At 42.6% G+C, this 22790-nt stretch overlaps 2 protein-coding genes across 12 annotated transcripts in view; both read left to right on the top strand.

The window, feature by feature from the left end:
- Nucleotides 1–4445, top strand: part of CENPI (centromere protein I) — a 33327-nt gene extending 28882 nt beyond the window's left edge. For 4 of the 5 annotated variants that reach the window (XM_028714946.2, XM_028714949.2, XM_028714948.2 and 1 more), the window contains 3 exons: nt 854–1075; nt 3178–3219; nt 3980–4445. In XM_028714946.2, coding sequence (XP_028570779.2) covers nt 854–1075; nt 3178–3219; nt 3980–4093 — 378 coding nt within the window. In that variant the 3' untranslated portion in view covers nt 4094–4445. Of the gene's footprint in view, nt 1–853; nt 1076–3177; nt 3220–3979 lie in introns of those variants that run through there. The other variant, XM_028714950.2, reaches the window with a different exon arrangement.
- A 13690-nt stretch (nt 4446–18135) lies between these two features.
- Nucleotides 18136–22790, top strand: part of DRP2 (dystrophin related protein 2) — a 61336-nt gene continuing 56681 nt past the window's right edge. For 6 of the 7 annotated variants that reach the window (XM_028714856.2, XM_028714854.2, XM_028714851.2 and 3 more), the window contains exon 1: nt 18137–18852. The gene's annotated coding sequence lies outside the window, so the exon portion shown is untranslated. Of the gene's footprint in view, nt 18853–19267; nt 19363–22790 lie in introns of all 7 variants that reach the window. The other variant, XM_028714849.2, reaches the window with a different exon arrangement.

Raw genomic sequence — 22790 nt, 5'->3', positions numbered from 1 at the left:
GTACTAGATTCAGGCTCTTGTAGTGTAAGTACCAAGTCATCTGCAAATGCTCTCAGTTTATACTGTTTAGCTCCGACCTGCACTCCTTTAACCAACTGGTCCCTTCTGATCATGTTCAGCAAAACCTCCAGGACTGATATAAAAAGTAATGGAGAGATTGGGCATCCCTGACGTGTCCCTTTTTCTATCTTAAATTCTTCCGTAACCACATTATTTACAATCAACTTTGCTTTTTGTTCAGAGTATATTGCACCTATACCATTTTCAAACCCTTGGCCTACCCCCATCCCCCGGAGGTTCTTCATCATAAAGCTCCAAGAAATATTGTCAGAAAAATCTCTTCTACAGACTTTAGGAAAATAGATGGTTCTGTGTGATTCTAATGGCCGTATATGGTGCTGGAAATGGGGTGGGAGGGGGACACCCACACAAGTAAGCTTCATCCCAAGTCATTGTTTCTTCTTGATCTTGTTTCCAAACTGCCAGTAGGTGGCTTGCAAATTTTATGCATCTGGTTTAGTTATAAACATAGCATGTATCTGACTTCATTCAGTGTCAAGCAAAGATTTAACATGTTCTCCTTTTCTTCTCTCCCCCCACCACCTCCCGTTATGCTTCAGTCATAAGAACCTGGCAATCCACAATAGTATACACACATGGTGGTGCTACATTTGTCTTAGTGGGTCACAAGCTGCTCAAGCTTGATGTTTAGTTGATTGATCAATGGTATTCTGTAATTATTATGGAGTGGACAGAATGCATTTTGGAGCGATACTTCTTGCTAGTAATTGATGATGTGAACCTGAAACATTGTCTAGATTGTCATGTTATGTCTTACCATGTGCTACTGCAGTTCAAGTTCAGCCACCAGATTTGCCAGGAATACAACCGATACCTATCAACCATAGTTGGGTATCTGTGGACCTCACAAGCATTCCAGGAGTCCCCCTGCCCTCAGGGGATTCAGCTGGACCCAGAAGTGCTGGAGATGACAAGGGTGAAGAACCACAGGAAGGGCTTCAATGTAGTTTTCCACCCTGCACTGATGGGATATGCTATGCTCTTCTTGAAGAAGGTGAGGAGAGCAGTTTGCATTTTTCAAGTAGAATCATTTCCAATTATTTTTAACACTGTAATACTTGAGGACTACTGAGCATGAGTGTGTATGATCACTGTTAGTTACTATGATGTCTGCATTGTGTCCTTTAAAACTCCAGCCTTTGGCACACCATGGCCTACCTTCTACCATGCCATATAAAGTCAAGCTGTACATGGGCTTATTAAGAATAAGTACTGTGCAGGGAGGAATGGGGAGACCTGGGTTCACCACTCCATTTAACCGTGAAAGCTTAGTGCCAAGCCTCTGGCAACAACTAGCAGAGACAAAAGAGATCTCCTTGCAGTTCCAAGTCATTCTGGCTCCATTCTTTGGAACCCCAAGTTTAAAGGAAGGCTTCTCCTCCTCCTTGAATCATTACCAACTCTCTTCCTTAGAAGTGTACTAAAGATATGGGATATGGGAGGGGCCATACCTCAGTGGTAGAGCACATGTTTTTCATGCAGAAAGTCCCAGTTTCAAGCACTGGATTCCCCACATACGACAGGAAAAGACTCTATGTCTGGAAAACTGGAGAGTGGTTGCAATCAATGTAAACAATACAGAACAAAATGGACCATTGGTCTGTTTTGGTAATTTAGCAGAATTTGACTTCACCTCAGTCTTGTTTGTTCCTTTTTTTTCTTTTTTTTTAAAGCAAGTTTCCAGCCTTTGCCATTGCAAAAATATGCCTGAGTATTTGGGCAATGTCTGGTGAAGTATAAAACCAAACGAATTGCCAGATGAAGTTCCAGGTTCATCAGTAGGTGCACTCTCTCCTGTCAGGGTAAACAGTACCCCCTGTCTGTTTTTTTTTGACCAGCAGTTCTCAAAATGGGAGACCAGCCTCCTATATCTGGTCTGGAAAGCTTCCAGGAGCTACTACTGCTTTATTTCCAGGAAGCAAACTGTTAGCAGCTACCCAAATCAGTGTGCAGGGAGTACCAAACTTCAGTACAATTCTTTGTTGCAATAGAAGACAATGTGATACGATTTATTATACCTGTTGCCCCTTCTGTGGATTCATTTTCATACCACAACCAGACCTCTTTCTTTGATCTGCTTGTAACTTTGTCCATAACCGGGCTTTTTTCTTTCTCTTTTTCTTTGCTTCATCGGCCTTTTTTAGAAGTTTAGTAGTCTTGGTTCAAGAACCTGCACCTTATTTGTTTCTGATTCCATTTTCTTGATAAGTCTGCCTCTGAAACATTGTTTTCCAAGCTTTTTGTGTGTGTATGTGTCTCTCTGTGGTATCTAAGTATTTGCCCACAGCTTTTTAAAAGTAGCATAGAAGGTAAAACTTGTCCCCAGTGTAAGCTTTTATTTCATTGTGCTTCAGTGAAAGTGGAAGCTGAACTTTTCTCTTTGGTGCAGCTTTTGGGCTCTGGACCTGGTAACTGCTTGCTCCTACTCAGGCAGCTTTACTGATATCCAAAAACTTAAGCTGCCTTACACCAAGTCAGATCATTAATCCATCTGTCAGTATTGTTCGCATTGCCAAATTCTCTAGTGTCTTTTTCCTACCCCTACCTGGAACCAGAGATTGAATTGGGATCTTCATGCAAAGCATGTGCTGTTCAACTGAAGTGTGGCTTCTTATCTAGGAGATGATGTGGTCTTCTGCCTTTGGAAGACATACTAGACTGAAATTTGCTGTTCAGTTCATCAGAGAGTGCTGATGTACAACTGAAGATTAGCTGATAGCAAAATTATCAGAGCCATTTTCTCCCCAGGCAGCACTGGTATGTGTTTGGCTGCTTCTTTCGATGGGCTTCCGTGTGTTGAACCGAAAGAGCAGTGCATGTTGTTTCAACCTGTACAGGCCCACTACAAAATGTCAGAGATGTGAATTTTTCAAGACCTATCATGTAGTAGTTTTGTGGAGCAGCTCTGAGGCATTGATGCTGTCCAAAAGGCATTTAGTGTTTCAGTTGTGCCATGTCATCTTCAGGAAGGCTAGTCTGAGGCTGATTCTAGAGTTAATCTCTAATAATTTCAAATAACTCTTCTTTTAAAAGCTCTAGTCTTAGAGAACCATTAATTTCTAACACGTTTCTCTCCCCCCTCCCCCTTCTCTTCAGATGCAACCAGAGGACACAACCCTGAACTTCAAATTCATTCGGGTAAAGTGGCATGCTTGACAAAACCCTATGTTTCTTGGGAAGCTGGTTGTCAGTTGGAGCTGGGATTTGGGCCAGTGCCACAGAAGAAGGAACAACTAAAATGTCGAGAAAGGGGAGGGGTTAGGAGAGGGTACCTTCCGACTCTATAATTTTTTGCTTCTGTGACAAGGCTGATAACCTGTGCTGCTGAGGAACCTACGTCTTCTAGCTTTTTCCACCATGTATTTTCCCATGAAAAGGAATTGCTCAGTAGCAAACAGTTGGTCCCACATATCTGAATGTGGCAAGTACTACACCTGAAAAAGTTTTTATTTCTGGTCTGAAAATGGAACTGGCATAAAGATGCAATTGTTCCCCAAGGCTAGGGGATCTCAGTTAGGTCTCTTTGTTGCCTGGTTTCCAGTACCAGTTGGAATATAAAATTTCAAAGAGGGAATTCTGGCATCAAGAGATGTTCATTCTTTGTAGGAGCTCTCCTCTACTGCAAAGAGGTATGCCCATCTAAAAGCTAATTGAAACTGCCCTATGTGAACTGGCTCATGAAGGGGCTGCATGGTGATAGCTTATTCCTCACCACAAAGACCATGTTTGTGTCGCAGCATATTAGCATCATGGGTATGCTGGGCTTTTGCAGTGTGGATTGGTCTGCAAGTTCAGGTGCTGGAGAGCTAGGGTAGGAAATGAGAGGACACTTTCTGGCCCAAAAAAAGAAAAAGCCATTGTATCTGAAGAGATTTAACTCCTAATGCTTTATTTGCAGGGGGCAAGGTGGGGATGGTACCAGGAATTTCTCTACTCCCAAGGATTACAAGGCTTGAAGCTTTTCATCGAAAGTAGCATTTGCCATGCTCCTCAAGAGAAAGTAAGGCATTAATGGAAACAATAGATTGATTCTTACAGTCTATTATGAACTATCAAGCTATTCTTCAGAAAATAAGAGGAATATTTTTAAAAAAATATGTATTTATTTAAAGATTTTAATGAGTAACAAAAGTGCATTTTAATGAGTAACAAAACTGTTTTCAGACACCATGATAATTTCCGGTCTGTGACCATAATAAATCAATTCAATTCAACATTGTGATATATCAAAATATTGTGATGTTTAGCTGGTGATTTATCGTGATGTTGAAAACTTGTATGTTTTTAAGGAAAGGGCTGCTGCTGTGTAGTTTTTACTGTAATAATCTGTATGTTTTAAATAAATAGTGTGTATGCGTGTTTTATGTTTTTCTCCTGTTTCTGTTTGAGCAAGATGGTCCCTGTCAGGGGAAAAAGGTAGGGTATGAATAATAATTATTATTATAATTTTCACAGAAATGTCCCTTTTTGAGCTATCCCTCTGTTTTAATTTCCTAAATAAACTTGTTTATTGAGCACTGCAATCATAATTGGCAGCACTTGAATGAGAAACAAAAAATTCAAAAGGACAACCGTCTTTAAAGCGGTTACGCGTTCTGACTGATAAATTTACATCTTTCCAAGATCTACAATCCCATCATATCTGTAAAAATAATGATATGAAGCTGTCTTTCTTTACAGCTGATAGATTATTATTTATCTGCACTCCCAAATATTTTATTACTTCATGGCAAATTTTAAAACTCATCCATTTTTGAATGATTGGTTAGAGGAAATGCCCATATACCGTATATACTCATGTATAAGCCAACTTTTTCAGCACATTTTTATGCTGAAAATGCCTCCTTCGGCTTATACTTGAGTGAGGGTCCCACCCGAGCGCATTTCCAGCAGCCGCTCGCTGTCAGTGGTGGTGGAGGAGGAACGAGCAGCCTGAAAGCAGCCCTTTCGGGCTGCTTGTTCTTCTGCTGCTGCCACCTGCCTCTGCCTCTCGGCAGCACCCTAGATAGGCAGGGGGATGGGAGGGGGAGAGAGAAGCCCCCTCTGCCATGTGTGCACACACACTCTGGTCCACCCGCAGGTTTGTGGTGTGGTGAACTGGCTTATACTCGAGTCAATACGTTTTCGCAGTTTTCTGTGGTAAAATTAGGTGTCTCGGCTTATATTCAGGTTGGCTTATACTCAAGTATATACGGTACATTATTTCTGATTTGGATTTGTTGATTTTAATCCTGTGTTTTACCACAATTACTTAGTTGTTTCATTAATATAGGCATTGCAGCTTTTGGATTGGATAGCATAATTGCTATATTATCTGCAAAAAAGCATTACTTTGTGCATTTCCTTTTTATTTTTGTTCCTTTTATCTCCATGCTGTTGGTTCAATAGCTAATGGTTCAACTGAGAATGTGAACAACAACAATAACAACAATGTTATTATTTCTACCCTGGCCATCTGGCTGGGTTGCCCCAGCCACTCTACGCAGCTTCAAACACATTTAAAAACATAATCAAACATTAGAAACTTCTCAATACAGGGCTGTCTTCTAAAAGTTGTGTAGGCGTTCCACAGGGAGGGCGGTACTGCCGAGAAAGCCTTCTGCCTGGTTCCCTGTAACCTCACTTCTCGCAATGAGGGAACCACCAGAAGACCCTCGAAGGAGGACCTCAGTGTCCGGGCTGAAAGATGAGGGCGGAAACGCTCTTTTAGGTATACAGGGCTGAGGCCATTTAGGACTTTAAAGGTTATCACCAACATATTAAATTGTGCTTGGAAATGTACAGGGAGCAAGTGTAGATCCTTTAGAACTAGTGTTATATGAGCCTGGCGACCACTCCCAGTCACCAGTCTAGCTGCAGCATTATGGAGTACTTTTGTTTTTTAAAATTTATTTAATCATTTTTTCAATACAAACAACAATCGCAAAAGACACATACAACAAAAACCATAATAACACTAATAACACAGTTTGACAATTCAGATTTGCATACACTAATATACCTATGACTATACCTTTTAAACAATATTTTCCCGCCTCTCTCTCCTTCCCCTACTTCCCACCACTATCCGCCTTATCACTTAAATATTCCTTCCAGATTTCTTCATATTTATCCATTCATAATTTGCGTCGACATGCAATTCGTTCGTATGTAGCTAATCTGTCCATATTATCAATCCATGTGCTCATTGGAATCTTTCTGCGGCTCTTCAGTTCATCAAAACAAGTTTTTTTGCTTCTAATATAGCATGGTACATCCATTTTTTTTGACCCCTTGTAATCTCCCACGTTTCCAGAATATAATTTAGAATTAAATTTAATTCCGCTAAATAACAATTTCTTTTTATTACTCTTGCTATAAATATCCTCACCTCACACCAAAATGATCTTATCATCGGGCAGTTAATCATCATATGTACTAAGTTCGCATTTTTACTCCCACATCTCCAGCAGTTGTCTGTACTTGTTATTTTCTTATGGTATAATTTTGCTGGAGTCCAGTGGACTCTGAATATTATTTTTTAGATCCATAGAGGCTATTTATGTTGATTTTATACTTGACTCCCATATATCATTTGTTATCTGTACCCCTAACTCTTTACTCCATTTTTGTCTATCATATTCTAATTCATATTTCTTCCAGTTGAGTAGGGTTTTATATAGTGCAAGTGTAGAGTTTTTTGTTTTTGTTGCAGAGATTAAATCTTGTAGCAGCATGGGTGTTTCCAATGCTGCTATAGCATCAGGGCCAAACTGCCTTTCCAACATATGTTTCAATTGGATGTATTGCCATTGTGTTTCACTGGTTAATCCATACTTTACTTGCAAAGTCTTGTATTCCACAAATTTGTAATTTTCATCAATTAATTGATACAATGTCAAAATACCTTTTTTCATCCGGTTTTGCCAAATTATTATTGATTTCCAATTTTTAATTTTGGGTTGGTCCATATTGTTAATTTCTCATGTCGATAGGGGTCATCCTTATTATTTTTATTTATATTCATCAAAAAATTTATAGGTGCTTTAATAGTCTCCAGGATAATAGGATATTTCATAAAATTGGAGCCAAGTTTAGTCCACCCTACAAGAGATTCAAAGAATCTATATCCAAGAGTAGCCCAGTTGGGATTCCTGCTAGATCTCCAATCATTAGTCTTACTCAGCAGGTATGCCTGGTGATATAGTTCCAGATTTGGGAGACCAAAGCCACCTTCCTTAGTTGGAAGTTGCATTTTATGTAGTGATATTTTTTGTGGCTTTGTAACCCACAGGCACGATATAAATAGTTTAATTTTTGGAAGTAAAATTTGGGAATATGTATTGGTAATCCTCTAAGAATGTATAAAAGCTTTGGAACAACATTCATTTTGAGGACATTAACCTTTCCCCAAAGGGAGAGGTTTAGAGGTCCCCACCTTTCAATATCAAAAGAAATCTCATTTATAATTTGATTCAAATTTAATTTTACAATTTGGTCTATATCTGATGAAATCATTATACCCAAGTATTTAATAAAGTATTTCCACATCTGAAATTGCTGGTTTCTATACAATGTAGCCCTTGGCCCAATTGGTAAAATCTCTGATTTTGTCCAATTTATAGAATATCCCGATATTCTGCCAAAGTTTTTTATAATTTTTGGAGTTGTATCTTCTGGTTTTGTAATAAATAAAAGGATATCATCCGCAAATAATACAATTTTGTAATTATCTTAGTTGTGTTTTACACCCTTGATATGCTCATCCTGAATTATTGCTCTTGTTAATGGTTCCAGGCAGAGATTAAATAATAATGGAGAAAGAGGACATCCTTGTCTCGTCTTATGGAGTAGTTAAACTTTCCGAGTTACCTTCAAAGATAGCCCCACATAGAATGCATTGCAGTAGTCCAAGCCTAAGATAACCAGAGCATGTATCACTCTGGCAAGACTGCATGGGCGGGTAGGGTCTCATCCTACATACCAGATGGAGCTGGTAGACGGCTGACCTGGACACAGAATTGACCTGTGCCTCCATGGACAGCTATGAATCCAAAATGACTCCCAGGCTGTGCACCTGGTCCTTCAGGGGCACAGTTACCCCATTCAGGACCAGGAACCCCACACACTCCCCATCCCCATCCCTCCAGAACAGTACTTCTGTCTTCTTGGGATTCAACTTCAATCTGTTTACTGCTATCCATACTCCAACCACCTCCAGACACTCACACAGTACCTTCACTGGTTCCGATTTAAAGCAGAAGTAGAGCTGGCTACTGTTAAGAGCAACTGATTTTCCATTAATTCCCTGCCCCGTAAGGGTCCAGGAAGCGTATAACGTCCAATGAGGTTCCCCCAGTCAGAGATAAAATGACAGAGATCAACCAGATGTAATTCAAAGCAAAGCGGCGATTACGCCTGATCCTTTATTGCAAAATGCACAGTTGCAACAGGGGTTCCTGCTCCCAAACGCCCAATGTAGTACAAAGGAAGGAGAACCCCGAACAAAAGAAGACACAGATTTTTATACTTTCTTACAGCACAGCAGAAGACGTCACAGGGGGGCGATTTCGGAGATTACAGGTGAACAGTTGTGGGAAGCGTTTTGGTGAAGTTTTGTTGTTATGGTAGTTATTAATTACCATACCTCGTAGAAAAGCCCGCAGAAGCCGCACAGCCCCTTTAAAGAGCACACGGCTTTTGCGGGCTTCTGCGGGAGGTGGAGGAATTCCCCCACCTCCTAGAAAAGCCAGCAGAAGCCGCGCAGCCCCTTTACAGAGCGCACGGCTTTTGCGCGAGGTGGGGGAATTCCCCCATCTCCCGCAAAAGCCCGCAGGAGGGAAAAGGGACTGACTTGGCCAGTCAGTCCCTTCTCCTTCCTTGGGGAAAAGCCCGCAGGAGCCGCGCACTCTTTAAAGGGTGCACGGCTCCTGCGGGCTTTTTGACCCAGCTTGTTGGGCTGGCGGTGGGGGGAAGCGCTGCTTTCCCCCACCGCCAGCCTCAAAGCCGGGTCGGGGAGCAGCGCTAAGGCGTCGCACGCCTTCCCGCTGCCCTGCTCAGCTTGTGGGGTTGGCGGTGGGGGGAAGCACTGCTTTACCCCACCGCCAGCCTCAAAGAGCAGACTCTCCTGGCTTCAGCGAAAGCAAAGCGAAGCCTCCGGAGTGCAGGCTTCGGAGGCTTCGCGTTGCTATCGCTGAAGCCAAGGAGCCTGCATTCGCCCATAGGACGCACACACATTTCCCCTTCATTTTTGGAGGGAAAAAGTGCGTCCTATAGGGCAAAAAATACGGTAACTTGTGAAAGACTCGTTGAAATAAACAGTTGCATTTGTGAATTGTTGTCATATCACTGCAGACCCTGTAGATGGAGCTGTAGCACTGTATTAGTGCTAGAACTGTCATTGTGCATGTTCAGGGAGTTACACTTAGCTTTCATTTATACAGATATATAAAAAAAAACTTGGATACATTTATGAAAGTGTTTAAAAGACTTAAGCATAGCTGCATTTTCAGAAAAGATAAAAGTTGGTACAAAGTACATAAACACATACATTATTCAAGTTCAGAAAAGATCGACATTTTATAGTTTGGTACAGGATAGAAACATGGGTGAGAGAAAGGAAGGGATTGACCTTTATTGGTATTTATTAATACATATTTTCTTATAACAGTACCATCTGCATACTGGTGAACACCCGGTCCAAACCCCCTGATGATCTCTCACAGTGGCTTCATATAGGTATTAAAAAGCATGAGGGAGAGGACAGAGCCCTGAGGCACTGGCAGAGGAAGAGGAGTGCGAGGGGAGTGCACCGCCCCCCGGCAGCGCAATCCCGGTGGGGTGCCATCACGGCTGCCCCCTGCGCTGGGGCGCCACACCCCCACAGGCAGCGCACCACGCCCCTGCGGGTGGTGCGCCAAACCCTCCCACCTGTTCTCCACGCCCCCTGTGCTGGAGCATGAAGCTCCGCCACTGCCACTGCACCCCACAAGTGAGTTCCCAGGGGTCCAAACACTCATCCCCCAACACAGGCCAATCTGCCATGTTCAACCAAGTCTCTGTTACACATGGCAGGTCAATTCCTCCATCCACGATCAGGTTATTGATGGCAGTAATCCTGGGAATGATTGTCTTGTGAATCATTGTCCTGGCATTGCGCAGCAGCACTTTAAGGTCATGTGGATACCAGTATCCCTTCCGATCAGGATCAGACCCAGAGGCAGGGATGGTTTTCAAATGATGACTAAACCTCCCTCCTCGGTAATGACATGGTCTGGTCCTAACATAACTCCTCCTACCTGTGATCACTGAGATTGAGTATCCCAATGCACACACCCTTCCCCGCGTGGAACCTGCCCCACCCTGTCCCTCTGCCCTTAAAATAACTAATATAATGTAAAATGGTAATCTAAAATACAAATTAAAATAACTCTTTCCCAAGCTAAATGGGACCCGGGTGGCGCTGTGGGTAAAAGCCTCAGCGCCTAGGGCTTGCCAATTGAAAGGTCGGCGGTTCGAATCCCCGTGGCGGGGTGCGCTCCCATTGCTCGGTCCCAGCGCCTGCCAACCTAGCAGTTCGAAAGCACTCCCGGGTGCAAGTAGATAAATAGGGACTGCTTACCAGCGGGAAGGTAAACGGCGTTCCGTGTGCTGCGCTGGCTCGCCAGATGCAGCTTGTCACGCTGGCCACGTGACCCGGAAGTGTCTGCGGACAGCGCTGGCTCCCGGCCTATAGAGTGAGATGAGCACACAACCCTAGAGTCTGGCAAGACTGGCCCGTACGGGCAGGGGTACCTTTACCTTTACTTTACCTTTCCCAAGCTAAAACACTTTAAAACACCCCAAAGTTAAAACCCCATCCTCATTAAAACAGTAACTTTGGCACAAGGGGGTTGGCCCACATCCTCATCCCACCCCCAAAGTGCCAGCTCCCAAAAGGACAACCCCCTTTGCTGGCGGCGCCTCCCCCAGGGCGGGCAGGCTTTATAGAGCTGCCCCAGCATCCAGTGTACACCTAGATGGGGCAGCAAATGTTCCCGATGCTGCCTGCCCGCCCATGGTCCTGGTCCTTGCAGGACTCTGCAGTCCCCTTGAGTGGGGGGAGTTGGCAATCCCCCAGCAGCATCAGCTAGTCCTCTTGGTGGGGAAGATGGCAGTCCCCAGGGCTGCGAAAGAGGGCATCCTTGTTACATAAACCCCTTGCAGTGGAGAAAGCTTAAATTAAATCTCTCTGGATGAGCCCTTTTCTTGTATGAATAGCTTTTTTTATCTGTAACTAGGCTAATGTTTCACTTGTGCTGAATTAAACCATCAAGATAAATGGTGAAATAATAATAAAATTAACCAGTGCTCATTAAGGGAGGGGTCATGTTCCCTTATTCCTTTTGAAAACAATAATATTAATAATAGTAAGTAACAAGCAATGTGTAAAATGAGAAGTAACTAAAAATAGCATCAGCAGTTGACTGGCATTAAACACATAAAAAAGAAAAACTGGTATCTGCCAGAGGATGTGGACTACTGTTCTTCTAAAATTATTACCGAAAAATTCTAGTCCCCAAAGCTGAAATAGCTGGCAGGGCTTAATCAGTCCCAGTGCTTGTTGAAATTTTGTCTTTGTCTCTTCAACTGAACTCTTCAAGTTCTCATTCATCCTTCTCTTAATCAGTAAGCACTTTCCTTCTTATTATTACACATTCTGCAACCTGCCTGGTATGTGGGTCAAAATAAAGTACTTTCATTTCATACCGTGTTGCTCCTGTTTGCCTAACCTGTTGATTTGGCTCAGAGTGTAGAATCTGGCCCTCCCTGGTACGTGACAGTATTTTGGCAAAGGGAACAAAGCTTGAGCAGCCTTGGAAGACAGAGCATGTTCTTGTCCTTAGCAATCCAGCAGCAACATATAATCAAGCGCATGCTTTCACCCACACATAATAGTTGCTGATAACCAAGTGTGCAGATGCTGTTCATGTTATGTTCTTCACCTCCTAGTGGGGGTTCATTATATTGTAATCAGGAAGGAACCAGCAGCTGTTCAGCTGTAAACCACATTATGTTGCTGAAAAATCTGTTGCTGAAAAAACCCCAAAGTTTTTTATGGAGAAGCGACTGCCCATATTTGCCAGTTTGTCACTGCACAACTAGGCTGTTAAACTGCTATTGTTCCAGAGGAGGCAGCCAGAGTGCTGTGCTGAAGATGTATTATGCTTCCCAGCAAGCATTACTGTTGCATGTTTTCCATTTGTTTCATTGGACTTCTAGTGGTTGACCTGCAGCAGCAGTGTCTGGGAATCAGACCCCTCTCTTTTCCAGTATTCATTGTGCACACATTGCATCTGGGAAATGGGTTAACTCTGCCCTAAGACACCTACAGACTGTTTTCCAAAGCCATGCTATGCTTTCCATCTGTTAATCAGTCTCTGCGCAGGGAGGGGAAAGGTGTGTTTTTATCTTACTGAGGAGTGCTTCATTTTCTTCTTGGACAGACCTTTCCAATCTGTTTAGCCTTGTCGTTTCAATGAGTTAACGATTTCTCCCTTTTTTTCTTTCTGCTGGAATGGCAAAAACTACTTGCTGTGTGTTCTAACTCTCTTCTCATGTTGGCCTACTTCCTAGTGCTTGTGCTGTGCATTCCTAATGCCATGAATAAATCAGGAGCCTGCAGATTTGGAAGGGGGTGGCAGCTGGAGCCTCTTGGAAAACTCAACTCTTTAAGCAAAACCTGCCAGCGGGTGGCTTCATGAAGTCTCTCTCTCTCTCTCTGCTTTTTATTAGTTTTCTTACTTAACAAACACACACATACACAAATTAACTAAAATAATAAAATAATAACAAAAAGAGAACCATAGATACATCCATAAACCCATAAGTTCTTATAAAACTTATGCCACCGTGTTCTTAATTCCCAATTACTTATCCTATCCAGTAGACTTCCATCTTCCTCAAAGTGGGTCTGTCTTATCTATTTGTTAAAGTGCTTCTTTGATCATTTCCCCATTTCTTCCGTTATCTGAATTCTATACTTATAATCTATCTTGTAATTTGAGAAAATTAATCAAAGCATGTCCAGGTTTTGACTTGAGGACACTGTTTTTTAAAATCTTCTTTATAAATTTCCCACTCCTTCTTGAACATTTGGTTTGGCTGTCTCCTAATTGTCTTTTTTGCTAGTTGGAGATATTCAAATAATTTATCCTTCAATTCCTCTTTTGTTGGTACTAATTCTCCTTTCCATTTTCTTGCAATTAATATTCTTGCTGCTGTTATAGCATATAAGAATATTCTCATTCTTTTCATTTGAAATATCTGAGTCTAAAATGCCCAAGAGGAAGGCGTCTGGTTTTTTATGAAGGTTTGCTTTAACATTTTTCTTCATTTCCTCTTAAATAAATTCCAGAAATTCTTGATTTTTTTATTTTTTTTTGCAGCCCCACCACATATGAAACAGTGTCTCTTCTGCCTGTTTGCACCTCCAGCAAATGTTAGATCTTGTTTTATACATTTTGGCCAGTTTGCTGGGAGTTATATACCAGAACATCTTTGGGAAATTTTCCTTTACTGTATAACAAGCCGTAAATTTCCATTCTTTATTCCATAATCTTTCCCCTGCCGATAGCTGGATATTTTTACCAAAATCTTTCACCCACTTAATCATTCCTTCTTTCACCTCTTCATCTTTCACCTCCCACTCTAAAAGAAGCTTGTACATTCTGGATATTATTTTTTTCTTGTTTTGTATTAATTCTTTGTCTACTTTTGATTCTTCCGTTGCAAAACCCTTTTTCCTGTCTATCTTAAAAACCTTGTTTAATTGATAATATTGTAGCCAGCCTGTTAGGTGATGTCATATTTCTCTGAATTTTTGCACTTTCAATTGATTATCTTCCTCTTCTAATAGGTCTTTATATGTGGCCCAGTTTGTTTCCATTTTTTTTTCTTTTCACTACAATGGCCTCCAGAGGGGATAGCCACCAGGGAGCTTTTGGTTCCAATAAATCTTTGTATTTTCCCCATACCTTATATAGTGGCTTCCTTATAACATGATTCAGAAAGCCTCTTATGAATTATAACTTTTTCATATCCCAGGTTTGGGTGCCACCCAAAACGGTTATCAAAGCCTTCCAAATCTAGTAAATCTGAGTTCTGCAATGTCTTCCAATCTTTTAACCAACTTAAGCAAGTTTCACGTCTGGCAGTGCGAATCCCCCTCTGTTCTTACTGTCTATTAATAATTCGTTTTTAATTCTAGGTTATTTGCACTACTAGATAAACCTTGATAAGTCTTTCTGCCATGTCTTAAAACATCCCATCCCCGCTATCACTGGGATCATCTGAAACATGAACATTATCTTAGGGAGCACATTCATTTTTACTGCGGGTACTCTTCCCCCAGAGCGACAGGTTCAGCCTATTCCATATTTCTAAATCCTTTTTAATTTCCTTCCATATCTTTGTATAATTGTCGTTGAATAGATTGTTGTTTTTAATTGTAAACGAAATTCCCAAGTATTTGACCATGTTAACCATTGTCAGACCCGAAATTATTTGCAATTCTTCTTTCTCTTGTGCTTGCAATTTTTTTGCCAACAGTTTGGTTTTGTTTATATTTAAGGTATTTTAAATCCCGCCACCTTCCCACATTCAAAAATTCTTTCTGGTATTTTTGGTAAACTTTCTGCCTGGTTTTCGGTAGTTATTATCAAATCATCTGCAAAGGCCTTTATTTTGTATGACTTACTTCCTACTACTATTCCTTTTATTTCTGGGTCTTATTGCAATTGCCAGTGATTCTAACACCATAATAAACAGTAGCGGTGACAGTGGGCAACCTTGCCTAGTCCCTTTCATTATTTTAAAACTTTCTATTTTTCTATAGGGCATTGAGACCCTATATCAAAATCAGAGAGCGAAACTGATTTTGATATAGGGTCTCAATGCCTCTACTGAAATTCTTCCCAAAAGCCATAATTTCTATATATATATATATATTCATATAGCTCCAGGATGTATTATCAAGGCTTCCTGAAGTCTCATCCCTGCTAAAGAAGGAAATTTATGATTTTCAGTTTCAATACATTTCAATAATTCCACAATCATTGATAAAAACTCTGTGTTTATTTTTGTCTTGACTTTTAACATTTTGCACCTTATGATTTGGTTTATTTTCACAAGTCACTGAACTATTGGCTCTGTAAGCATCTCTTGTACAGCACAGCCTCTCTGTTCAGCATTCAAAGACAATTCTAGATTGATTGATTGATTGAGTGACTGAGTGAATGAATCTTTATTGCTAGAAGCTAGAAGCTATGACAGTTGGTAGCAGTGCATAGAATACAAATAATTAATTTAAAACTGAACAACAGCAAAGCAAACATGCCGAAATGTAAAAACCACTCTTGCCTAAGTTAATGATACTTGTCTTTGTGCCTAGCTCTGAACTTACTTGCAGGGGGCGGGGTGTTAAGTGTGTGACGTTGGTCTCTCTTCCTTTGCCTCTTCTTGGTCCACTGGAGGCTGCTTCAACCCTCCTTCGCCTCCATAGCAGAAGGAGAGGGAGCCAGCCACTGATGATGCTCTGCAGTCGACTCTGCTCTTTGGACATTGGGGTGGTGGTGGCCCCCCTACCCAAAAAATATAGGGGGGGCCAAAAGGGCTTGGATCCCAGGAGCTGGGGTTCCTGTTTCAGGGGTGAGTAGTGTATAAAGCCTGAGGCAGAAGTGGGCAGAGCAATGGATGTGGCTCTTACTTTTGTACTGGAGGCTACATTCCAGCCACACAAAATTCACAGATTTCTGCACACACAGCTTCTCCAGGAAAGCAAGAGGCATTCTTGCAGTTCAGGGACAAGTTCCAGCCAAGCAAAAGTACTCGACAATCGCATTTCCAGAAGGTGGAAGAAGCAACAAGGAGATCATCTATGTTGGACCTGGTCCTCACCAACAGGGAAGAACTGGTGGACAAAATGGAAGTACAGTACTTAGAAACTTGATACAGAGGCATAGATGAGTGTAGTCAGACATGTAGTCAAAATGTAGTCTGGACTTCAAGAAGATTGATTTCATAAAGCTTAAGTAGCTACTGGGTGAGATCCAATGGCCACAAATACACAAAGAGAAGGGAATCTTAAATGGAAGAGAGTTTTTTAAAGGTGAAATATTGAAGGGCAAAATGCAGACAGTTCCAACAAGAAAGAAAAGTGGGAGGCATCTAAGGAAACTGGTGTGGTTGCATAAGAAGCTTATAGATGAACTGAGATTTAAGAAGGGCATAAGAAATGGAAGAAAGGGGAAATCACAAAGGAGGAGTATATACAAGTAGTTGACAGTTGCAGAGAGAAGGTCAGGCGGGCAAAAATTCAGAATGAGCTCAGGCTTGCAAGAGGTAAAAAATAAAAGGTTTATTTGGCTATGTCTGAAGCAAAAGGAAGAACAAGTACGGTAAATGGTAGGTCCTCTGTGCGGTGAAGACGGAGAAATGCTATCGAGTGACGGAGAGAGGGTGGAACTACAGTCGACCTCAGGTTACGTACCTCTGGATAAATAATCTTCAGGTTGCGAAAGCAGCAAACCCGGTAGTATTTTTCCGGGTTTCGCTGCTCACACATGTGCAGAAGCGCTCTATCGTGCCACGTGCATGTGCAGAAGCAGCTCCTCTGGTTACGGATTTTTCAGGGTGTGCACGGACCCCCGGAACGAATTAAATCCATATCCAGAGGGTCCACTGAACTCAACACCTACTTTGCCTTTGTCTTCACCCAAAAGGAAAGATGCTCTACAGGTGATAACAAATGTTATGTAAGGATGATGTAAGGAGAGAGATGCAGCCCAAGATAGGAAAAGAGGTAGTAAGGGAACACCTAGCTACATTAAATGAATTCAAATCTCCAAGGCGTGATGAGCTGCATCCAAGGGTACTAAAGGAGCTTGCAGATGTAATCTCAGAGCCCTTGACTATGATCTTTGAGAATCCTTGGAGAGCAGGTGAAGTTACTGCCGACTGGAGAAGGGCAAATGTCCCCATCTTTAACAAGGGGGAAAAGAAGACCCAGATAACAAACGACCAACCAGGTTTCTCAAAAACAAGTCATGCCAGACCAATTCATTTCTTTCATGATAATTTCTGGGTTGGCCGCAGGTGGTGAGTTTTGCCACTTTTTTTCCTAGAAAAAAGCACTGTCTTTACCCAGTCCTTCAGCCATTAGGCAATCTATGACCTTTTAAAAGCGAGAGGACTGTGACTATTATTATTTTTCTGTGTCTGTTCTATTGCTTTTATTATTATGCTACATAAATTATGTTCTTAATATTGTACACCGCCCTGGGATCTTCAGATAAAGGGTGGTATATAAATTGAATTCTTATTCTCGTTATTTAGGCCATTCTTTCAACCTCAGGGGTGGGGGATTATAAATTGTTGGGGACTGAAGAATACTGTCCCAGCTGTGGCATGGTTGGTAGGTAGGGCAATTCATTTTGGCTATGCCTATATGAGTTCTTTGTTTTGCTTTTGAAACTACAGTTTCTTACACACTGTATTGCAGAATGCAAACAGGTATAAATTTGTTTTCCAGCACACCAGTATTGTGTATTGCATAACGTGTTCTGCCTGCTGTCATGGAATTAAAAGCAGCGCATTCAGGGAAGAGGGCAAGCAGCTGTTTGCATGTTACTCATTTTACATACAGCAATTAGTTTTTTTTATCCTGATGTGCAAGCCAACTGCATGCTAAAATTTATACTATTAACCTGAGTCCTGATTGGATCAATTTTTGTATACACTTACAGATAAATAAAAATTTGGAGCAGAGGGAAATCTATTTTTATTTAAGAGGTATGTTTGTGCCATTGCAAGCAGTATCCTAGAGGCATTCCTTGTATAAGTGCAAGAGAAGATAGAATGCCTCTTCTCATAGGATGCCTTCCTTCTTATTAATAAGAATTTAAGATTAAAAATCATCAGAGGTTGCCAGATCAAGTGTATCTTTCTGACTGATCTCTAGGAAGCAAACTCTATGGTGCCTTTTCTGTATTCTAGCCAATGAGTGCAAAGAGTCTGGGAGTCTAGCATATGGCTAGAAAGGGCCACAGGCTGTCCTCCCCGTGCCTTAGCTCCTTTCACCACAACGTTTCTGGCGAGGTACCCGAAAGTTGCCAACTTCTTCCCGTTGCCAGGGCTCCTGTGCACAGCTGCCAGGTGCTGAAGCTTTTCCTAGCCCCCAGGCTCAAGTGACAACGACGATTTAGAGGCAGGGAGACATCGAGAGATCATCACCTGTTGGATTTCACCGTCTCCGTATGTTAAAGACACAGGGGACCTCTACGAACCAGCAGCTAACGTGTGCATTAGCGGCAATGGAGCGCCTCGTTTCCTAATAACGCAAAGGGAGCCCAGCCAGTCTCCCAGCCGAGGGAGCGGAGAACCTCCAGAGTCACGCAGGGGGCCGATCCCGACGCTGGGGATCGGTCCCTCCTCCTTGCCGGGGTTTTCTCGCTGGCTGCCCACCCCCTTCTCTCTTCCCCATCCTTTTCTCCTCTCCTGGTCCAGCAACAGCGTTTTCGCTTTCACAGCTGCTGCTGCTGCTGTTGCCGCCGCCGCCAACAGCAAGCCTAAGTGATCCGCTGTCTCTCCTCCTCCTCCTCCGTCCCCCTCCCCCCCCCCGCCGATCTATTGGAGATGGGATCGCCTCCCAAACCTTAGCATGCTTCTCCGGCACGGGGGGAACCGACACCTCATTTGCTGAGCCAGCCACCGGCAGCTCCATCTCCCCACTGACCACCCCAGAAGAAAAACAAGGTAGGCCTACCACCGATTATTTGCAGAAGGCAATAAAAAATGATCAAGGTTGAGTCAGCCTTACAAATGCACCCTCCCCTCCCCGCGACACACACACACACACCATTCCCATAATTGCTCTCTCTTTATCGCGCTGTGTCCTCAGCAATTGAGGAGGGGAGGGGCCTCTCACCTTGGAATTCGCCTCGTCCGTCCCCCGTCCCCGTCCCCCCCCCCCCGGCGTCCGAAGAACCCTTTCCATTTCCATTTATCCCTCTCTTTTAAGAATTTCCTCCTAGATGAGCGGCAGCTTTACGCTGATTCTTTCCCTTCCCGATTCTGACACATTCCAGAGGACTAGCCGAATGATTCTGTTACAGGAAAATGAGACCTGTTCTGTCTTTTGAAGACTCCCTTCTTTGTTTTCTGCCCGCAGATGCTGTTGAACAGTAACCATCCCTCTCTCTTCTTCCCCCTCTCCTTGCAAATCTCCCAAGAGAGAGAAGCTATAATAACAAAATCATTGTCTTGGTAAGGAGAGGTGGAGGGTTGATGATGGTTCTGGTGGTAGAATGAAGGCCTTAACTTTGCTTAACATCTTGAGATAAAACAAAGAGATTGTGGGAAGTTATGGCAGGCAACACCCTGGATGATCAGTGTTTCCCCACCTCTGTGATAACAGATACACTTGAGAGCCTCTGGATCCTAATGGTGTGCCTAACAGCTTCTGAGCTTTATGTGGTCATCAGTTACCTACCCAAAGTTGGCAATCAAATAAGAGAAGTTATGGGGAAACTCAGGAGTGGTCCCTTTGACCCAAAGCAGAGGAACATTGCTAATTAAATTAAGGCAAAGAATTGGAGAAAGGTAGCCAATGCAAGGTTTAAAGCCCCACTCATACTTTGCCAGTTAAAACAATGAAATTGGTCTAAGTACTAATAAGTGCACCCATCAAACTGGCAGATCCCTGTCAAACATGTCCATCTGACCTGCATTAATGTTCAGCAATTATGGGGCTTTCAAAGCGTTCGTTGTTCCTTTTTTTAATAGCCATTACTTTTGTTCATTGCAATTAAAAAATGGGGGGGAAATAATCAGTGGATGTTAAGTTTGTTGTGATTCTGTCATGGATGCTTTAAGCTGAGATTCCTGCACTGCAGGGGGTTGGACTAGATGACACTTGGGGTCCCTTCAAACTCTACAGTTCTATGACTCTATTATTCCTTTTTAATTCCCCCCATAACATGTGCACACGAAGCAGTCATCATTTATTTATTTTTATGCAAAGGGATTTGTGAGTTTGACACACATCCTTACTATTAGGGAAGCATATTTAATTGTTTTGTAACAGTGCGTAGAACAGGTAAAACTGACGAGAGATCAGGTGGGGGGGTGCATAAGAGCTGATAGATAGGGAGGACTCTATCTATTGTTCAAGATGTCAGGAGTGGCAGAACTTCAAGCAGGAAATAGAAACTTTTTGACAGAAAGGGTGGGTGGAGTACAACGGATTTTAAAAAAATGGAAGAGAAGAATTTGTCAAATAAGTCTGGCTGCGAGTTTTAGGAATCTAACAAAACGAGTGCAAATGCGGCATAAGCATTTGCACCACATAGCAGCAAGCCCACTTCCTTGGATGGGAAATGTGCTGGACTCAAAGTTCCATCAGCCCAGCCAGCATGACCAATGTTCGGGGATGATAGGAGTTGTAGTTCAGCAACACTTGGCCTATCTTCTGACAGCTGGAGATCTTTCTCCTCCCATCCACTGCTACGAATTTTGACCAGATATTGTCCACACCCTTCAAAGGTTACCCTTACCACTAAGGGCTAGAAACTTGTCTAGAATTCTCTGGGGCAGGTCTTCTGCTTTAAATGTATGTGGTGTGGACACTGCCTTGGGTATGCTAGGTAGGCAGGTCAGAGAAAATGACCTCTAAAGGGTTGCAGTTTTGGGAGGTCTTATTTCCATTTGGATTTGCTCTGGGCTGTGCAACTGAAGGTTTATCTGGGGTGAACCCGACTGAAAATCTTGTATTCAAGAGTGAAGTAAGGACAGCTGGGTCATCATGTGACCTCGTGGTTAGAGCCTCCAAACAGTACACAAAGGGAAAACTGGTTCATTTGAACAAGGTTAGTTCCACATGAAGCGTTTTCTCTGCAAATAACATTATTAATTTTATGCAGTTATTGCAGAGGAAACCAGATGATATCGCTGCCAAACCATTGCATGTCTGGGGGGGGGGGGCATGGCCCTCCCATCTGTTTTAATATCCAGTTTGCAGTCACTTTTCTGACATCTGATGGAGGTTTAGTAACAAGTCCAACCTATCCAGGAAAGCCTTGCAAAGCCTTATGGAGGCTTGTCTCCACTTCGGGCCTAACGATAACAAAAACAATAGTAATATCATTATTGTTATTACTATTGCACTTATTATTTGTTGTTTGAACAAAAAGCAACCCAAATAAATCTACAAAATAGTAGAAAGATCAATTGTTTTGTTTGTTTTTAAAGTCCATTTGTTGCCCTTGAATAATATATTTTCATGGCATAATTACAAGCCTGCTCACCCTTTTCGTACAGTGGCATTGCAGGACAGAGGAGGCTTCACTGGCGCCCCAATAAGGGAATTCAAACTGGCTGTGCCCTTCCTGATAGGTGAAGGGGGCGTAAGCCCTCTTCCTATCAGGAACTGGATCTTAGCCTGCACCCTTCTTTGGCAAATGAGGATGCAGGCCAGGACTTGGGCTGTGCCAGGAGCGGAGCCAATGGAATTGAGGGTGGACTTCCCTCGGATCCACTCCTTGCCCATTTAAGCAGCCTACACCTGGGGCACAGCCTGTTTGTTCCTGCTCCAGGTTTTCCCGCACACCCACCCTCGGTTTAAGCTGATAGTCAATGACTTTGCTGTGGCTATGGTGGTCGGCCTCCTTCAAGGGGCCGGGTAGGAATTTGCCTACCAGGTTAATTGGCACTGACCTGGTGGTTTTGCCTACCTCATAGCAATCATCACGACTGGTTGGGCATTGGGGCAATCCTTTGTTTTGGACAGAGGGGAGGTTTGTAGTCTCCGCCTGCCCTTCCAAACGCTGGGTATCCCGTTAAAGGGATCGGGGGGAGTGGCCATGTAAGTCTTAGGAACCCCCTCTTGGATTGACCACACATCAGTTTTGGCAGGTGGATCAGAAGTATCTAGATTGCCCCATGTCCAAGCCAAACCTCTTTCATCTGTATTCAGTAAAGTTGTGGCCTGTTTTGACCAAAAACCAGTCTCATTGGTCTCTTATTGTACAAGTTGGGGTATGGGAAGTCCGATGCCTGGTCCTGCAAGACATAATTAGTCTTCCCACACACAATCAGGCCCTTCTAATTAATTGTTTCCTAATGTGGAATGAATTAATATTTAATAAGAAAATGTTTTGATGGTTAGGGCTGTTGGTAGGAAACAGCTAACTAAAAGCTTCTTTAGCTGAGAGCTACCAGGAAATGATTAACTAAAGGGCCAGTAGCTGGGAGAAGTGGAACTACTGCTGAATGGGACTTCTGAGTAAACATATTCTAGGACTTTGCCTATGAGGACAAACCTTGAATGATTTAGTTCTGCTTCCATCTGACTGTGGAAGAGAAATCCCTTGGCATCACTAATGGGCCGTGAGGGTAGAAGCAACCCAGACTCAATCCCTGCATGAAGAGGGGACTTAGATTTTTTGATGTTCCATTATCTATATATTGCCAACATAAATTCAGTTATTGCAGCGAGATACCCAAGGCAACTCCATAATAAAAGCGCAGAGCAGAAGTATGTCAGATGTCTTCTCTGCCTTCATAATAGGCTAGTGGCTCCTTTTATAGCAATAGGCATAGCTTGAATGGTGAGGAACAAAAACCTGAGTTAAAGAAGCATTCAGGTTTTCAAAGCCGTAAGAACAAGGGTTTTTTTGAACAAAGTTCCACATTTC

The sequence above is a fragment of the Podarcis muralis genome, chromosome Z, assembly GCF_964188315.1.
Source record: "Podarcis muralis chromosome Z, rPodMur119.hap1.1, whole genome shotgun sequence".
In the NCBI taxonomy this organism is placed as follows: domain Eukaryota; kingdom Metazoa; phylum Chordata; class Lepidosauria; order Squamata; family Lacertidae; genus Podarcis; species Podarcis muralis.
Note: the sequence above shows the minus strand (reverse complement) of the source record. Positions and strands in the feature narration are given on the sequence as shown.